Consider the following 17,367-nt stretch of genomic DNA (forward strand, 5'->3'; position numbering starts at 1 on the left):
CGGGATGTTATCAGCAGAGTAGCCACCTGATCTACTCCCTCTGCGTTCTGCATGCGTTACTGCATGGATGCTAGCTCACACTCTGATACAGCGTTCAGCCAAGCAGTCTTGAAAGATCTGTTCTCCTAGTGCAGCTCAGGTGTCTCCTTCTGTTCATGTGCTGTGTAATCGCCCATGGAGTATGCAGGGAAGGGGCTTTGGAGTAAGGAAAAGTGACTCACAGTAGTGACTTCTTTACAATTAGTCCAAAATCCCCTTTCCTCCATCTGTCCCTCCCACCAGCCCCCTCAAATACATTTCCTTAGGCCTACGGTGCCAAGGCTCAGAAAAAAAGGGGGACTGTCTGTTGCTGGAAGTTGGGACTTGTGGGGGGTGTTCCAGGCCGTGCTCTTGCACAACTCAAATGTAAAGGGGGCAGCACTCTTGTATACAGTATGGAGAAAGGGGGACTATGGACTAGGAGTATGGAAGTCATTACTATAACGTTTTCTTTTTTCTATAACAATATTATTCATTCAATTAAGTAGACTATTTTTAAATGTAAAAAAGAGAGGCTATATTTTGCCAAGAGTGATTGGGTGTGAATACGTATGATTGGAAATGGGGAATATGATAATACAATTTTATGGCAAACGATGCATTGATAAGAAGCAAACGTTCTATGACTTGGTACAGTTGTGCCTCTGGAAATGTGGAAGTCAGGGAAGTGGCATCATTAAGTAGACCTGAAATGCATGGCAAAGAACTGCGATCTGAACCGGATGTCTTAACTTCGAATTGTTATCTTTTTATTTGTTTATATGTTAGGACATTTTGTATCAATGTACTATATAGTGAATGTGATTGTTTTCTCACACATCATGAAATTAATCAATTCATATAGAACTATGTAATTATATTGGTTACTGTAAAGATTCTTAATTTAATAGTTTCAGAAATATTCTTGTAGTGTATCTTTTTGACATTTAAAAATGTTCTATTTAATTGATTTTGTTGAATGAGTAATATTGCTAAAGAAAAATGGAGAGAGAAGATTTAGGGAGTGCAGAACATCTCCCGATCCAGGTATAAGGTCAGGTCTTTGGAGCTTTTTTTTTAACTTGTTGTCCCCATTATGCCTTTGACAAATGTAATTTTGAGATACTACTTGTTGGGCTGCTGTTGATATTTCGGAAGCAAACATGTTCTCCGTTACGTGTGATATTATTGCATCTTTGCAAGTGTGTGCTAACCGGGCCAAATAAGAATGTATGAACTGTGGGGCACCTGGCCCTCCCATCATGGTGATACCATACACCATCCTAATAAGGCAAACAACAATTCTTTTTAGTTGAGCAATAGCATTGTCAGCTGCATTTTGCTGCTATTGAAATAACCCTTCATTTCCTTTTGCAGAACTATCAGTAGATGTTTCAATGCTGGGGTGAATCGGGGGATCTTGCAGAAAAAGGCCTTTAACAGCGACATCTTTGGCAATTTTATTAGCCTTGGCATTACCATCTAAAATGTATTCCTCAATGAAATAGTGTGCCTGAACATTTTGTCAAATCATTTTCTGTGGGCATCATAATACTTTGTAACACTTTTTACACATGCTCTGCATTATCAATGGGGGGTGACTGCTGATGTGAGGGAGCCACACTCCCTACAGGGTGTCGAAATCACACACCATATCAAAAGCATACTGTCTGTAATATATTTGTACATCTTTAGCAGCTAATCTAATGCATGCTCCTGTGAGTTCTATCAGTTCAGCAATCTGTGTGGAGCAGGATGTTGGTATCTGGTAAGCTTCTTGCACAAACGTGGGAGGTCCATTTCAATGGTATCATCCAAGGCATCTGGTCCAACAATAGCGCAACCTGCATATAATGAACCATCTTCTGCCACTCTTAAATGGCTTCTAGTAACAAACACATGAGGGGCAGATGATATAACATTCACAGTGAGAGCAGGTCTGGGTGTGATTGCTTTATAGATGACCTCAGAACAGTTGAGATCATCAAATAAATCAGAGGGGTTCAGGACCAGAGAAGGAATATTAAAGGTTTGACATCTTTCTAATATCACATTGTAGTTAAAATGTATGCCCTCATGTCTAAAGCATCCTGCTGCATATAAGTGCTTAGTTTTGTTCTTAACCAACAGTGCATTGTCACAGGTGGCCTAAAAAACACACCAACTCTCAAAGACATTTCAAGGGTTTTCATTGAAATTTCAGAGAAGGACCTATGGGCTTTTGTCCGCTCCCTGCTCTCCTGTGGGATTTTCCCTCCCAATCCCATATGTCCCTAGACATGACAATAGTCACTAGAGATCATTAACCCCCCCTTTATCTTCCATCTGACTAGCTGTTTGTGATGGCCTACATGCAAATGCTTTATTTATCAGTCTCCCGCTGGAAATTCCAATGTGGATCCTATTCACGGGTCCAACAAATGCACCAATGTTTTTCAGAATTGGAATAGGTGCCTCCTATTTGCCCAGGCTCCTTATCCTTTCCTCTCACAGCCTTGTATTCCTCTCCCTGCTCTTTTCTCAGTATCTTTCATTCCTCCTAATCTCCTCCCTGTTTTTCCTCCCCACATCTCTCCCTTCATTTTCTGTGCCTCTCTCCCCTTTCTCCTTACTTCTACCTTCCGCCCGCCAAGACTTTTACACTTGCCCCAACAAAAAAACAGCCCCCTTCCCAACTTGGTCTACCCCCTTGACCTCCCACTTTTAAATTTCATGTGGTACAGTGCGAACAGCAACTTCACATAAACATTCCTACATTTCCCCAGCAATACATTACTATTGAGGTACTGAGCTTGCCTTTTTGGGTTACATCAACACATATTGGCAACCCTTTCACTCCAATGAGTCCGATAGCCTCGTTGACGACCAAGCCCAGACCCCCCACTGACCCTCAGCGAATGCTGGACCAAGGCTTCAATATAGGCCTTGGCCTCTCCAGGATTTTTAAAAAAGTGTGCACGCCCTCCATGCTGTATGTGAAGTTTGAATGGGAACAGCATTGTATACTGTATCTGACATTGACGCATTAGACGTTTGGCTGGATCGTAGGATCTTCTCGCTGCCTGAGCACTAGTCGAAAAGTCTGGATATATGAAAAATCTGCTTGATGCAAAGTATAGTGCTCCACGTTCTCTGGCTAACCGCAACATTGGATCCCTGTCTCTATAGTTCAGTAATATTGCAAATATTTCAGTTCCCGGATCAATGCACAGTGGGCTTTCTCCAGCAGGAACTGTACAGAGAATTGGTCTTCACCTAGCAAAGACTTTAACAGATCCTTGACGGAATGTTCCAGGGGACCCTTTGCCGCTTTCTCTGGTACCCCAGCAATGCATGTATTGTTTCGGTGAGGCCTGGATTCAATATCCTCATGCTTCGCAAGCACAGTCATCAGTAACTTTACTTCCACTCACTATCATGTCGTTCAACCTTGTCATCCAGGTCACCAATCCGAGTTTTGGCATCAGTAATACATCCGCTCTCTTTATCCAGTGTACTTCGCAACAAACTTATATTGGCCACAATATCATCCGGCTTGGTACTGATGGACGCAAAGCCACTTCGCATTGCGGCCATGAAGGGCTCCATTTGCGCCAAAGACATAGGATCACATATTGGAGAATTCTGCATAGAGTGCTCCACCGTAGTGTATTTCGTGGGATTGCACATGAAGGAATCCATGGGCCTGCGCTTCTTTCCAGCCCCTTTTGTCATGTCTGAGGCTTACTGCAATCCTGTTTCTCCTGCACCCGCAACAGCAGTATCTAGCTCTATGGGGAAACTGTGAACCAGCTCTGCAGCCGTAGGTTCTTCCTCGATGTCCGTTATAGCAAATTTCAACGCCAGAGGTAAGATAACAGGAGTTCCAATGGGGTGCCACCTCGCTCTCCCATTGCTCCATCGAGTGACCTACTCTACCATCACAGGCAATCTCATTCCAACACCGTTGTATCAAGCTGCTCCCTGCCGGTGTGCTCCTGATTTTGCCACCTTGTGATCCGATGCACCACCAGGCTCCCAACGAGCCCTCTCTGGCTGTGTCAATCAGTGCCATGCTTTGCTTCACTGCTGCAGACACGCCACCATTTTGCTGCACACCATTACAGTCTGCGAGCCCATAACGCATGTTTGTAAACTTGAATCTAGCACAAGACCACCAAGCCACCAGCGGGGCCCCAGATACACCAATATTTTCTCTTCACCGCACTCTGCGACGGGCAGCCCCTGCTCTGCAGAGCGCTCAAATCTGCGTTGCTCCTTTCCTTTGGGGCTCCACTGCCTCTAGGATCAAGATGCGGTGCACTGGCCGCAGAGCACACAGGCTCACACTTAACTGTTACCTTGGTGATGCAGGGCAACCAGTGTCCAGGCACGGGAACCATGCTGAGCACCGGTCTGCCTGACCCGTTTTCTTGCTTCTCCAGCATGGGGTTTGGCATGGATTCACATGCTCATGAATATTCCCATCGTCAGGCTGGGAATCCTTGGTAAAGAAAAAATCAGTTTGTTTTGTTCTGAACTGTCTTTCTACTAGTAACCAATCACTGGTCTCTGGGTCATACTGCCCCCAGCCAATGACTGCCTTCTACCTAAGCCCCTCCTCTGGCAGCCATTTTCAGATTTTTACTGCATGTTCAAGTGTTGGAAGGCCTTGTGCTGTAGCGCTCGAGCTTTTACTGCGTTTTGCAAATTTTCAAAGCGATTTCATCTCATTTTTCGGTAATTCGAGCCTCAAGCTCCACTGTTTCTACTTCCGATCAACGAGGACCAGTTTCGGATTTTTCTACGCCCCTCAAGGGCGAATTTTTCATTGAGTTTCATTTCTCGGAGGCTTCCGGAAGATCTTTGAGGCCTACCCCGTGTGGACACGGCCCAGGAAAAAGGAAACACGACGCCCAGACCCAAGCTCTTCAGGAGCTGCCCTGGATGTGGACTGCAGAATGTCTTCAAGGAGGATGAACATTCTCGATGTCTCTACGGCCTTCATGAAGACAAAACGCACATGGAGAAGGACTGTGCATTTTGCAAGAACATGTCCGAGCGGACGATGAGGGATCGGCGTACCCGCCTCACCAACTGGCTGGAGGGGAAGAGCCCAGCAACGGGTGAGAAAAAGAAGTAGTCTGAGCGATCTTCTAAGTCCTTTGAGGGCGCTCCAGTGACGGGGGCCCAACAAAAGGCTAAGCACTGTGAGTCCGCTGGCACCGGGAGCGCCAAACGGTCGGGCTCCTCGGCTGCCAGGCAGGGCGCAATTTCACCGACGCCATCAACCACAAGCCAACGCTCTGGCTCTGGGAAGAGGAAAGCGGAGAACCCGGGTAAGCTTCGGGAGAAGTCCCGGTCGATCCCGACGGCAGCCGAGGGGGAGCGAGGCAGTGACCCTCTCCCCAAGGTGAAGTCCTCAAGCGCATCCAAGGTCGTGAAGGCTTTGATTCACCCGGCTAAGGCCTCTATCGAGGGAGTCGTGGCGGATCTGGCGAAGCCTGTGGAGGCTACCCCAGTGAAGGCGACCTCGGGGCCTAGAGTTTCCCTGCCACCGCAGATGGAATCCTCTTTTCAGCCCATCGATAAGACCCCCGTGAAAACCCTGGTGTCAAAAGAGGGGGAGGGGGGCCTGGTGGCCATCACGGACACAAACACAGCCTCTGAAGAGGAACTGGCTGGAGTCGTGAAAATCCCAAGCAAGAAGTTTGAGGAGGTCCGGCCCCACGGGAAGGATCCCGAAGAGGCGGACGAGGAAAGCGACAGTGGTGGTGACGAGGAACACGTGGAGGATTCCACTCCCCAACCGTCATGCCCGTCGCAGCCGGTCCGTGGGCCACAAGACAACTCAGGGGTGATCCAGGCCTTGTGTACGGAGATGAGGACAGGTTGCCCTTACCACCAACAGATGACCCAGCGGAGCCTGGACTGTCGGAAAGCCCTCCCAACAAGCAGAGGAGAATTCATCCACCCCCTCCTTTCCAGCCTTCTTCCCCGTCTCCTGAGCCGAGTGATGATACGGGAACAGAGACAGCCACGACGGGGATGGATAACGACTGTGGTGATGACGGGATGGACCTTCCATCAGCACCTGCTCGTGCCTCCCCGCCCGACGAAATTGGCTCCTTCCACGCCATGATCACCAGGGCATCTGAGCTCTTCCAGCTCTGCCCCGTGGAAAAGAAGAAGGAAGGTTTCCTCTATCAACGATGGGAGGCCAAAAGGAAGACGGTCCTCTCGGTCCCGTTACTCGACGACATCAGGGACCAGGGGCTGTTGCTCCAGAAGAACCCATCTACAGCCCCTGCCAAGAGAGACTGGTACGAGAAGAAGTACTGGGTTCCGGATTCCGCCCCCATGTGCCTTAGGGTACAGCCTACCCCGGACTCGGTTGTCGCTGCGGCGGCCAAGAAGAAAGCGGCGGGGGCGACGGCGTCAACTTCAACATCTCTGCCGGACGGCGAAGGGAAGAAGCTGGATGCCATGAGACGGGACTACCATTAAAGCGGCCAACGCCCTCGCGATTGTGGCCCGCTACGACAGGGAGCTATGGTTTAAGATTGCTCCCCTACTGGATTTCCTCCCAGACGACAAGAGGGCGTAGGCCCTAGAGATCCTACAGGAGGGAGAGGTTGCGTCGGAACACGACATAACGGTGACCAGGGACATTGCCGACACCAGCTTCTGCCAGATGGGCAACAGCATTTGCCTTCGCCGGCGGGGTTGGCTCAAGGCAACCGATTTCCGTCAAGACGTGCAGACCAGGGTCCTGGACATGCCCTTCGACGGGAACAACCTGTTCAGCAAGGCAGTGGATCAGTCGCTGCAAGCCATCAAGGCCGACATAGAGACGGCTCGTGCCTTCGGCGTTCTTCAGCAATGACAGCCGCCCTTTCGGGGCTACGGCGGCAAGCAAGGTGCCTCCAAGGGATTCGGCGGCAGCTCCTCGACGTACAGCCAAGCGGCCCGCTCCTCGTCGCAGGAGGCCTACAGGGATCACTGTAAGCATGCAGGTTCTCGTTGTCACCAAGGAGGCCCGGGTGGCAAGGCCGCCGCCAAGCACGATTGAACCGGCCGTAGCGTTGGGCCCCCACCTGAGCACCCCGGTGGGAGGCCGGCTGGCGAACTTCGTCCGCGTGTGGGAGTCCATCTCCACCGACCGCTGGGTGCTGGATGCCCTGGCCCGCGGGCACATACTGGAATTTCTAAGGAAGTGTCCCCGTATTCCACCTGTGGCCAGAAAGGAAAACCACATCCCACAATTACTTGTGGAGGTACGAGCGATGTTAAAGAAGGGAGCCATCGAGCTCGTCCCAAAGGGGCTCTGGGGCTCCGGAGTATACTCGCGGTACTTCCTCGTAAGGAAAAAGACCGCCAGTTGGCGACCCATCGTGGACCTTCATCGTCTAAACAAGTACATCAGGTCCCAGAAGTTCCGGATGGTCACCCTCCAGCACGTGCTGGCACAACTGGAGGAAGGAGACTTCCTATCGTCGCTTGGAGGATGCCTACTTTCACATCCCCATCTTGAAAAAACATCCAAAGTTTTTGCGATTTGTAGTCCAATGGCGGCACTACCAGTTCAAGGCCCTTCCCTTCGGACTGAAGTCGGCGCCCAGGGTGTTCATGAAGTGCCTAGTACCGGTGGCGGCACGGCTGCGCCTACAGGGGATCCACGTCTACCCTTACCAGGACGACTGGCTCATCCGGGCAGAGTCAAGGGAACTTGCCGTCGAACACACAAGGAAGACCGTCCAACTACTCACGGATCTGGGATTTCGATCAACTTCCAAAATCCCACCTGGTACCGTCGCAAGTCGCCCTGTTCCTGGGAGCCAAGCTTGACACAGTGGCGCGACTAGCATCTCCGTCGGCGGAAAGGACGAAGGCCATCCTAGGCAAGGTGCAACGGCTGTCGACCATGAATGTGGCAAAGGTGAGGTCCGTCAAGTCCCTGCTCGGCATGATGTCCTCCTGCATTTACCTCGTGCGCCTTTGCAGACTACGGATGCGACCACAGCAGGAGTTCCTCGACGCCCGTTGGATGCAAGCGACGGGCAACTTCGAAGACAGGATCTCACTTAACTAGACCTTTCTACAAGCGATCCGGTGGTGGGACACCCGCTGCATCTGACGGCGGGTATGGACTTCCAGACCCCGGCCCATCAGAAGACAGTGACGACGGACACCTCTCTGGAGGGCTGGGGGGGCTCACTCTGGAGATCTCCACGCAAGAGGCCTTTGGCTACCGGAGGAGAGGTCACTACACATCAACGTCTTGGAGCTCCGAGCCGTGTTCTGGGCCCTCAGGTCGTTCCTTCCGTCCCTCAAGGGCAAGGTGGTGAGGATCTTCACCGACGACACCACAATGATGTTTTACATCCGGAAGTAGGGAGGCACCAGATCCCCAGCCCTGTCCAAGGAGGCCCAGGATTTGTGGCATTGGGCTGTCGCCCAAGGGATGTTTCTGGTACCCTTTCACCTGGCAGGAATAAAAAACACCATTGCCGATGCACTCAGCAGGGAGCTGCGCTCCTGCCACGAGTGGGAACTGCGGCAGGATCAAGTGGACCTCCTCTTCCGACGATGGGGCAATCCCCAGATCGACCTGTTCACGATGGCCACTAAGTGCCAGAAGTTCGCCTGCAGGTTTCCCCAGTCGGGGAGCATGGGCGATGCCTTCTCGTTACCCTGGGACGGCCTGTTCCTGTATGCGTTCCTTCTGTTGCCGTTGCTGCTGCGACTCATCAACCAACTCAAACGGTCATGGTGCAGGATGATCCTCGTCGCACCGGCGTGGCCGAGGCAGATCTGGTTCCTGGACCTTCTGGACATGTCAGCGTACCCCCCAGTCAAACTGCCGACGGACGCGCATCTCCTAATCAGAGAAGGAGGCACCATGCTCCACCACGATCCGGCGTCACTGAACTTGCAGGCCTGGTTCCTGCAGCACTAGAGTTTGGAGGGTACGATATCCCGGCGGACTGCAAGGAGGTGCTTGCAAAGGCCAGGGCGCCCTCGACTCTCAAGTATTGTGACACAAATGGAAGAGGTTCTCTGTCTGGTGCCGTGCACAGAAGATTAACCCTCTGCGGATTACGGCACCTCAGGTGCTGCCGTACCTACTGTCGCTGGCCAAAGCGGGGCTGGCGCACGCCTCCATCAAGATCCATCTAGCGGCGATTTCCCGCTACTCCAGGACCCCGGGGAGATCATCTCTCTTGTCCCATCGCCTGGTGAAGGAGCTTATGAAGGGACTGTTCTGGTCATTCCCGCCGGTGAAGGCTCCGGCCCAGGTGTGGGAGCTCAACTTGGTGCTGTCCAGGCTCATGGGGCCGCCATTCGAGCCTCTGCATTCGGTACCGTTGAAATTCCTGTCGTGAAAGACAGCGTTTCTTGTGGCCATCACCTCCGCACGACGAGTGGGAGAGATCCAGGCCCTCTCCTGTAAACCTCCATACTTGACTTTTCATGATACGAGGGTGGTGCTGAGGACGCACCCCTCCTTCATGCCCAAGGTGCTGTCGGACTTCCATCTCAACGAGCCCTTGGTGTTACCTGTTTTCTTCCCGTCACCCTCGTCACTCGCTGGATGTGGCTAGAGTGTTGAAGTTCTACGTGGACTGCACAAAGAGTTTTCGGATGACCTCACAGCTGTTTGTGAATTTCGGACCTGTGAACCAAGGCCCTCTCCAAGGCTTCCATTTCCAGATGGCTCTCTGGCTGCATCATGTGCACTGTCACCGGTTGGCAAACCGACCGTTGCCCGGCCGTCCGAGAGCCCATTCAACCAGAGCGATCGCTGCTACCACGGCGTTCCTGTCGGGTGTGCCAGTGCTCGACCTCTGCAGGGCTGTTACGTGGAGGTCGACGCACACCTTCACGAGATTCTACTGCGTCGACCGGGATTCGAGGGAGGAGTCCAGAGTCAGCCAGGCAGTGCTGCGCAACCTTTTTCGCTTAAGGTGAGCCTGGCGAGGAGGTAAGAGATGCTTAATGTTGAGTTGATGTATTGCTTAATGTTTAGCCTTGCCACCTCCCGTGGTTGTGCATGTGTGTACTGCTATGTATTCTTATATTCATGAGCATGTGAATCCATGCCAGACCCCATGCTGGAGAAGGAACAAGTTACTTACCTAACTGTTGTTCTCCAGCATGGGTCTGGCATGGATTCACATGCGAACCCTCCCTCCTACCCCTCTGCAGCTCTTCACTTGGTCCTACTGCCACTTTACGTGCTACCAAATCTGAAAATGGCTGCTAGAGGAGGGGCTTAGGTAGAGGGCAGTCATTTGCTGGGGGCAGTATGACCCAGAGACCAGTAATTGGCTACTAGTAGAAAGACAGTTCAGAAACAAAACTGAAACTGATTTTTTTATTTACCGAGGATTCCCAGCCTGATGACGGGGAATATTCATGAGCATGTGAATACATGCCAGACCCATGCTGGAGAACAACAGTTACAGGTAAGTAACTTGTTCCATCCACCTTCATGACTCATCCTCCCACTAGGCTGCCTGGGGCTACAGTGTTTCCCAGCACTCGCTCGCTGGTCCTTTACAGAGCTCACCCTGTGGTGCTCACCTCTGTTCGCCATGCAGGCCACTGACTCTCCCCTCACTGCTCGCCGCGACCATGGGGCGCTCCAGGATTCAGTCCTCCGGTTGTGCCACTGGTCTGCATCAGACAATCAGTTTTGCTTGGCCCAGCACAGGATTCATGCTCAACAGGATTTCATGGGGGCTGGATCACGACAGCTATGCAGTCATCTGCATTGCTGTTCAGCGTGCCCCCCTTGCTTCTACTTTCCACTCTGCTCTTCATTCCAACTACTCTTCACTACTCTCCACTCTTACTAATCTCCATTAGTTTCCAGTTACATTACTCGATCCTTACACTCTGCTTCTCTCCTCTCTCCACTCTACTACTCTTTGGTCTCCACTGCACTGCATTCTACTCACACCTTCTCCCACAGTCATCCTCCTTTCACTCTTCCAGTCACCTTGTCTAATCACAATTACTCACATCCGTAGAATAGCTCTTAATCTCACTCACCTTGCACGCACTCACACCCAAGTACCACCTTCTCTTACCGACCTATACCTCACCTTGCACATGTTCTATCTAATCCATCACGCTCCTCTGTAAATCCTTCCTCTGCCTGGGCTCTTGGCCCGCTTTCTCCTTCCTTGACCTAGCTTAAACAAGCCACACCGCCTTGAACCTTCTGCCTCTTTTTGACTCCCTCCTCAACCCCGACCCCCGACTCCTCTTCTGCCTTCCATTGGTTCTCACCCACAACTGGTTCTCTGGGCCAACCATTTGCTTCCTTTTCTTCAGGGCCAGTTTACAGGCATAAAAACTTATAGAACCAGATTTAAGCCCCACCCCATTTTATACACAATCCAGTGGTTGGTATAGTCAATTTCACAGTTCGTGTTTGGATCAGATGAATCGTTGGATTGCCAGTTGGTGGTATGTGGTGTTCCTCTGCAATTCCACAATTCGCTAACTCTTTCCGGTGAGCCGCCGATTCAGGTTTCCACTGCTAGGCATTCTGGTATTTGTGGACCTATTGAAAAAGGAAAGAACACTGGCCAGGGTTCCACACACCATGGATGGGGCAAGAACAAGTAGTAAAGAATTTAACCAGGCACATTTTGAAGGGACTGGGACCCTCCCAACTAGCCCCAACCCCCCCCCAGGGCAGGACTGGATCTGGCAAGTACCCTGGTAGGCATCCTGCCCCAGGTTAAGGGGGTTCAACATCCCCTCTTGACAGGCTTGTGTTACTGACCCTGTCCCACTCAACACAGCACTCCATGTAAAATGGCTTGTGCTGTAAAGGTTGAAACACATGTCATAAAAAGGAGATTACTTCTCCTGCGTATCCAGTTATAATTTCGAAATAAATGTTTCTAAACACAAAACTTTTGAATACAAAGTTTTGGAAAGAAAAGGTAGAATGCATTTTTTTTTTAATGTTAAAGGGTTTAGTTTAGTTTCGTATAGTAAAATAAGTGTTTTTTTTTTTTAAAAGAGGGGTTTGGGTGAGGGGGGGCCCATTAAAAAAAATGCATTCGAATTTTTTTTTTCCGATGCTTAGTTGTGAAAACGTTTGTATTTCAAAACTTTGACTGTCAACCTATACTTAGGGGCTACCCAATGCACCCAGAACAACATTGCAAGACAGTCCTTAGAGGCCACTGGAACAACACCGCATACGGTAGGGAGTGCTGCCATAGGAAAAGCTTGGATGCCAAAACAAAGGGGAGACGTCTCCCTTCACTGGAACCTTAAAGGGTCCAGTCTCCCCAAAAAAAGTGAATGCAGCAGGGGAGAGAGATGAGTCTCAATCAACTTCAAAGTCAATTAAATAAATCAGTGAGTCCGGCAGTAGTGCTAGGAGGCTCAGGACAGAAAGAGTAAGATTTGCAAAAAAGAAACCCCCCCCCCCGTCCCCAATATTCATATTCTGATACATATCTGGTATTGGATATTCATCTCAGAGGTGGTGTTTTCCAGCATTCTGCCAGACTACACTGTACTTTCCCACTCCTTTATTAGAAAAACCTTTGTAAAATCTGGTTTGGTTCTCTAAATGTGATTGGTCATTTTAGGGTGCCATTCCTTTTAAAGTATGTCTGCCACAAATGCTTCAGCTAATTTTGTTTTTGTAGTCCACATACTTGCTAACTGAAGGGCATGTTAACCATAGTTGCGGGCACAACTTCTTTGTTATGTTTCTGACTGTAATCCTGCTTTCAAGCTTTTTGTTTTTTTCATAATTACCTTTTTTCTACGACCACTCCCCCACATGTTTGAAAATACTGAGACATTACAAGCATAATCAGGACCATTTTAATTAACCATCACTAATCAATCTTTTTGTTCATTGGTTTTAGATGGATTTGGTGACATCCCCTCCACTTGTAACCCTTCCGTTTTCAATTTCTATAATTATTTGAGGACACATCCTCTTTTACTAAGACGACATTTTGGATCCTCAAACACAGCATCCACCAAAGTATGCCTGACTATGGATAATGGACTGGCAGATAAAATCAATTTAGGGGAAAGACGATTGTTTTTCACAACTGCAAATGCTCACTTAAAAGCTGGCTGTCCCATGTTGGCTCTGGAAGTTTTATCAAAGATGCCTAAAGTTGTTATGAAATCAAAACCATTGCTTAGAAGTTCCAGTTTTGCAGACACAAGTAAGGATTCTACACCTTCTTCTCCTCTGTTGTCACAGAGAAAGGAAATCAATACATCTGACTTTGATTGGTCAAACACAGGGGTAAATGGATTAGGGTCATTCCATGACTCGTCTTTAGGCAAGCAGTCGAACTCTGCATTTACTTTTGACTGGAGTCAGCCATCTGCAGTCATTCAAGAAGACTCCCTAGATTTAAATTGGGACAGTGAAAACGAAGAGGAACCTGATGAGCTGGGCTTGTCAATGAAAGAAGTAAAACAATTAAAGAATACCAATGAAAGGACTGAGGAGGCAGTCTCTTGTTACTCAGACTCTTTTTGCACAGTTGATGAAAATGATATCTTGCATCCATCAGAAGATGTGATAGCAGCACAATTAAAGTTTAGGGCATGCTTAAAAATTCTCACTGTAGAGTTAAGGACGTTATCAACCGGCTATGAAGTAGATGGTGGTAAGCTCAGATATCAGCTTTACAACTGGCTTGAAAGAGAGGTAATAGCTCTTCAGAAGACGTGTGACTACAATACCGGCTCAGAGGAATTCATGCATGAATCTGCTGGACCTGCAGATGAAACTGAATGTATTGATAATGGTGAGGATGACTTTTGTGACCAACAAAAAGCTAAACAGAAAGACAGCTTCCAAAGAAGGTGTCAGTGGCTCCTAAAATTTCAGTCGCTCTTAAGGATGTTTCTTAGTTACTGCATACTTCATGGATCCCATGGTGGTGGTCTGGCCTCTGTGAGAATGGAATTGATTTTACTTCTTCAGGAATCGCAACAGGTATTTACTTTAAAGGCATGCTTCCTGTTTTGATTTTATTGATGTGTAAATGCCCGCTATGCATGAATTATTTGCCTGATGATTCTGAAATAGATTAAATTATGATGGTTGAACATTTAGGATGCCATGCTTGAAAGCTTTTTTATCATCTGCTTTTAAGTAGCACTGTCCCTATACAAGTTGCTTGCATTTTATTTATTTTATATGGTGCTTTCACCAAAGTGATGCACCAAAACTGTACAGTATATATGATAAAACAATTCTGAATGGTTATACATTTAGTGGATAGAAAAGAGGATGTTTTTGTAGTTATAACCCCCGCGTGGTTTCTGGGGGCATACATATGCTGTAAAGGCCCACCAGCCCTATGCAGGTCCGAACAAAGCGAGGACTGTGGGACATTACCACCCATGTGTACACCCCCTTCCCCCACAACAAGTGGGTGATAACTGTTCGCACCCTGGGGTTTGCCTGGGTTGCTAATATTAATTTATTTGTACACTGGCTCTTCGCATATTGCAAAAGCCTAATCTCTCTTAAAATAAAAAGATGGCCACTGCGATAGTAAATAGAAAAGGGACTTAGTCCAGCAGGTAAATGGGGAGTGAGGAGGTGGGCAAAGGATGCAGAATGTCTTTGGGGGTGGGCACGGGATGGTGACAGCATGGGGAGACAACAGGGAACGGCTCTCTAGATGGCGCCACCGGGGAAGGGCCATAGGTGGCTGGAAAAAGCGGCCGGTCACAGAGTGTTCTCGACAGATTGTCCAGCCACCTAATTGCCTGAGCGCCCTTCCCCCGGTGTGAATTAGATTTAAACAAAATTCTGAAAGTGTAGACCAGGATCTAACCACAAGGGTAAAGGGTTCGAATATCTGGGTGCCAGAAGAGTGAAGACCAGAAATGAGATGAAGGGGGATTAGGATACAGCAAGTAGAAACTGACCTTGTGAGTGGTGGAAACGTGAAGGGATATTTAAAGTGTTCCGTGAGGAGAGATGACATTTGGCAAATCCCTGTAGGCATTTTGATCCCTGTAGGCATTTAGTAGCATTGCAAAGAAAATGGAAGAGAGGGTGAAATTTGAATGAGAGCCTAGAAAGGGACTGCGGAGAGGAGGAAATTGAGGTGCAGAGAGACAGACGGCACAAAGAAGGGAATGGAAATTTGAAGACTTAGCGGAGTGGGGTAAAATGATAGGAGGGCACTCGCGAGGGAGAACCACAGAGGAAATACACAGTTTGGTAGTAGGAAAAGGAGTGAGCTATGTTGGGTGAGGGGTCTTCGGGGAGTGTGTGTGTGAGACAGCCAATGGTGAGACGCAGTACGCAGTATTTCCCCCTTTTCTGTTCATCTACCCCATCCTATTGTGTAGGATTTTCTGAAATCCCAACTCGCGCCCCTTTTTACACAAACCCTGGGCCGAGGAAGAGAGTGACTGAGAATAACCAGGCTAACTCTCTCACATCATCCTTGACATGTCCCGTTAATCGAGTCAGGCAAAGTCAGACACTTTACACTAGGTGGATACACCTGATACCAGTTGGCTCTCCTGGCAACACCTAAAGACACACTCTGAGCAAGGCGGAACACGAGTGCGAACAGAACTTCCGGGACAAAGGCACACTGACTGGAGCAGAGCAACAGACCAAGGGAAGAAAGCAGCGGGCCGAAAACCCCAAGGGTTTCCTACTGGTGGTTGTTGCTTCCGACAGGCCGCAAAAGGCACATGGAGAAGGCCAGATCCCACAAGTGAAGATTGCATTGTGTTACAAGGATGCCAGCGACCCTCCCGGGTGAACGGCAGAGTTGGAGAGGCAAGGCCTCCTGAGCCGAGGAGCATCTCCAGCTACACACGGTTCGGCCGTGCGTCAGATCACCCTGCCTCACCGATTTCCCTCAAGGGCGAGGGTTGCCATCATATCTCAGTCAGGTATGGCCATCGTGCATATTTATTGATTTCCAGCTGCTCGTCGATTTCTGAAGCGCAACGCTTCTTGAGAATCGACTGACTCCGTCAGACTCTTCCGCCTGGCCCAGCAATGGCGGGCGCATCGCGGCACCAGAGCGAGGCTCTGGCCGCACGAATCAGCTGTTGACCTCCCCTTTCATATTTATCCCCTTCCGCCGGCAGGCGGGAACGCCGGCCTCTCAACAAAGGCCCGCACTAAGGCCCCTGTTTGCCCCCTGTTCGCCTCCGGAGCCTTGGAGCCAGTGTCTACTCGGACCTTTAATCCATTGTGAGTAGAGGGGATACCCTCAGTCTACACTATTGTGCTTTCTGGTATGTCTTCTGCTACTCCGCAATCACAAACATTTAAACTCGGTTTTTCTTCACCCTCGATAACTGTTTGCTACATACACTTATGCCTCCAACTCTGCTGCCTCTTTGCGTTACTGCCACCTCTCAATAGTACAGTCACTTTCTGCCCCTAATGCTGTATGCCTCATGACTGCTACTGGCTGTGCCCTTTGGTCGCTAACTGACCACTGCAATTGTGTTGTGCCTTTGGTCGCTAACGGACCACTGCAATTGTGTTGTGCCTTATGGTCGCTAACTGACCACTGCAATTGTGTTGTGCTTTATGGTCGCTAACTGACCACTGCAATTGTGTTGTGCCTTATGGTCGCTAACTGACCACTGCAATTGTGTTGTGCCTTTTGGTCGCTAACTGACCACTGCAATTGTGTTGTGCCTTTGGTCACTAACTGACCACTGCAATTGTGTTGTGCCTTATGGTCGCTAACTGACCACTGCAATTGTGTTGTGCCTTATGGTCGCTAACTGACCACTGCAATTGTGTTGTGCCTTTTGGCCGCTAACTGACCACTGCAATTGTGTTGTGCCTTATGGTCGCTAACTGACCACTGCAATTGTGTTGTGCCTTATGGTCGCTAACTGACCACTGCAATTGTGTTGTGCCTTATGGTCGCTAACTGACCACTGCAATTGTGTTGTGCCTTATGGTCGCTAACTGACCACTGCAATTGTGTTGTGCCTTATGGTCGCTAACTGACCACTGCAACTGTGTTGTGCCCCTGGTCACTAACAGACTAGTGTTATTGTGTAAATGTCATATGGTCGCCCTCGCATTCCTTACCAGACCACGCGCGCTTAGACTCTACTAGGTCAACATGCCCCCCACCAACAGTCTAACTACTGCAAACTCACCACTGTACTCTTTCAGTACCCTACTTACCAGACTGCTGCCTACCCTTCTCATCCTTATACTGCACCCTGGCTGCACTGCACTATACCATACCACCACCTCTATCTACCACTCTTACTTGCATCACACCTCAACTATGCCATCCCACGCTCACCACACCAACCCTTATCTTAACAACCCAGCCCTCTGGATCCAGC

The 17,367-nt window shown here is 49.4% G+C and overlaps 1 protein-coding gene across 2 annotated transcripts in view; it reads left to right on the forward strand.

The window, feature by feature from the left end:
• Positions 1 to 17,367, forward strand: part of DMXL1 (Dmx like 1) — a 1,868,248-nt gene that overhangs the window by 1,022,438 nt on the left and 828,443 nt on the right. For both annotated transcript variants that reach the window (XM_069625559.1, XM_069625560.1), the window contains exon 24: positions 12,906 to 14,002. In XM_069625559.1, the coding sequence (XP_069481660.1) occupies positions 12,906 to 14,002 (1,097 nt within the window). The remainder of the gene's footprint in view (positions 1 to 12,905; positions 14,003 to 17,367) is intronic.

This window comes from Ambystoma mexicanum, chromosome 6p (assembly GCF_040938575.1).
Source record: "Ambystoma mexicanum isolate Mex_15411 chromosome 6p, UKY_AmexF1_1, whole genome shotgun sequence".
Lineage (NCBI taxonomy): Eukaryota > Metazoa > Chordata > Amphibia > Caudata > Ambystomatidae > Ambystoma > Ambystoma mexicanum.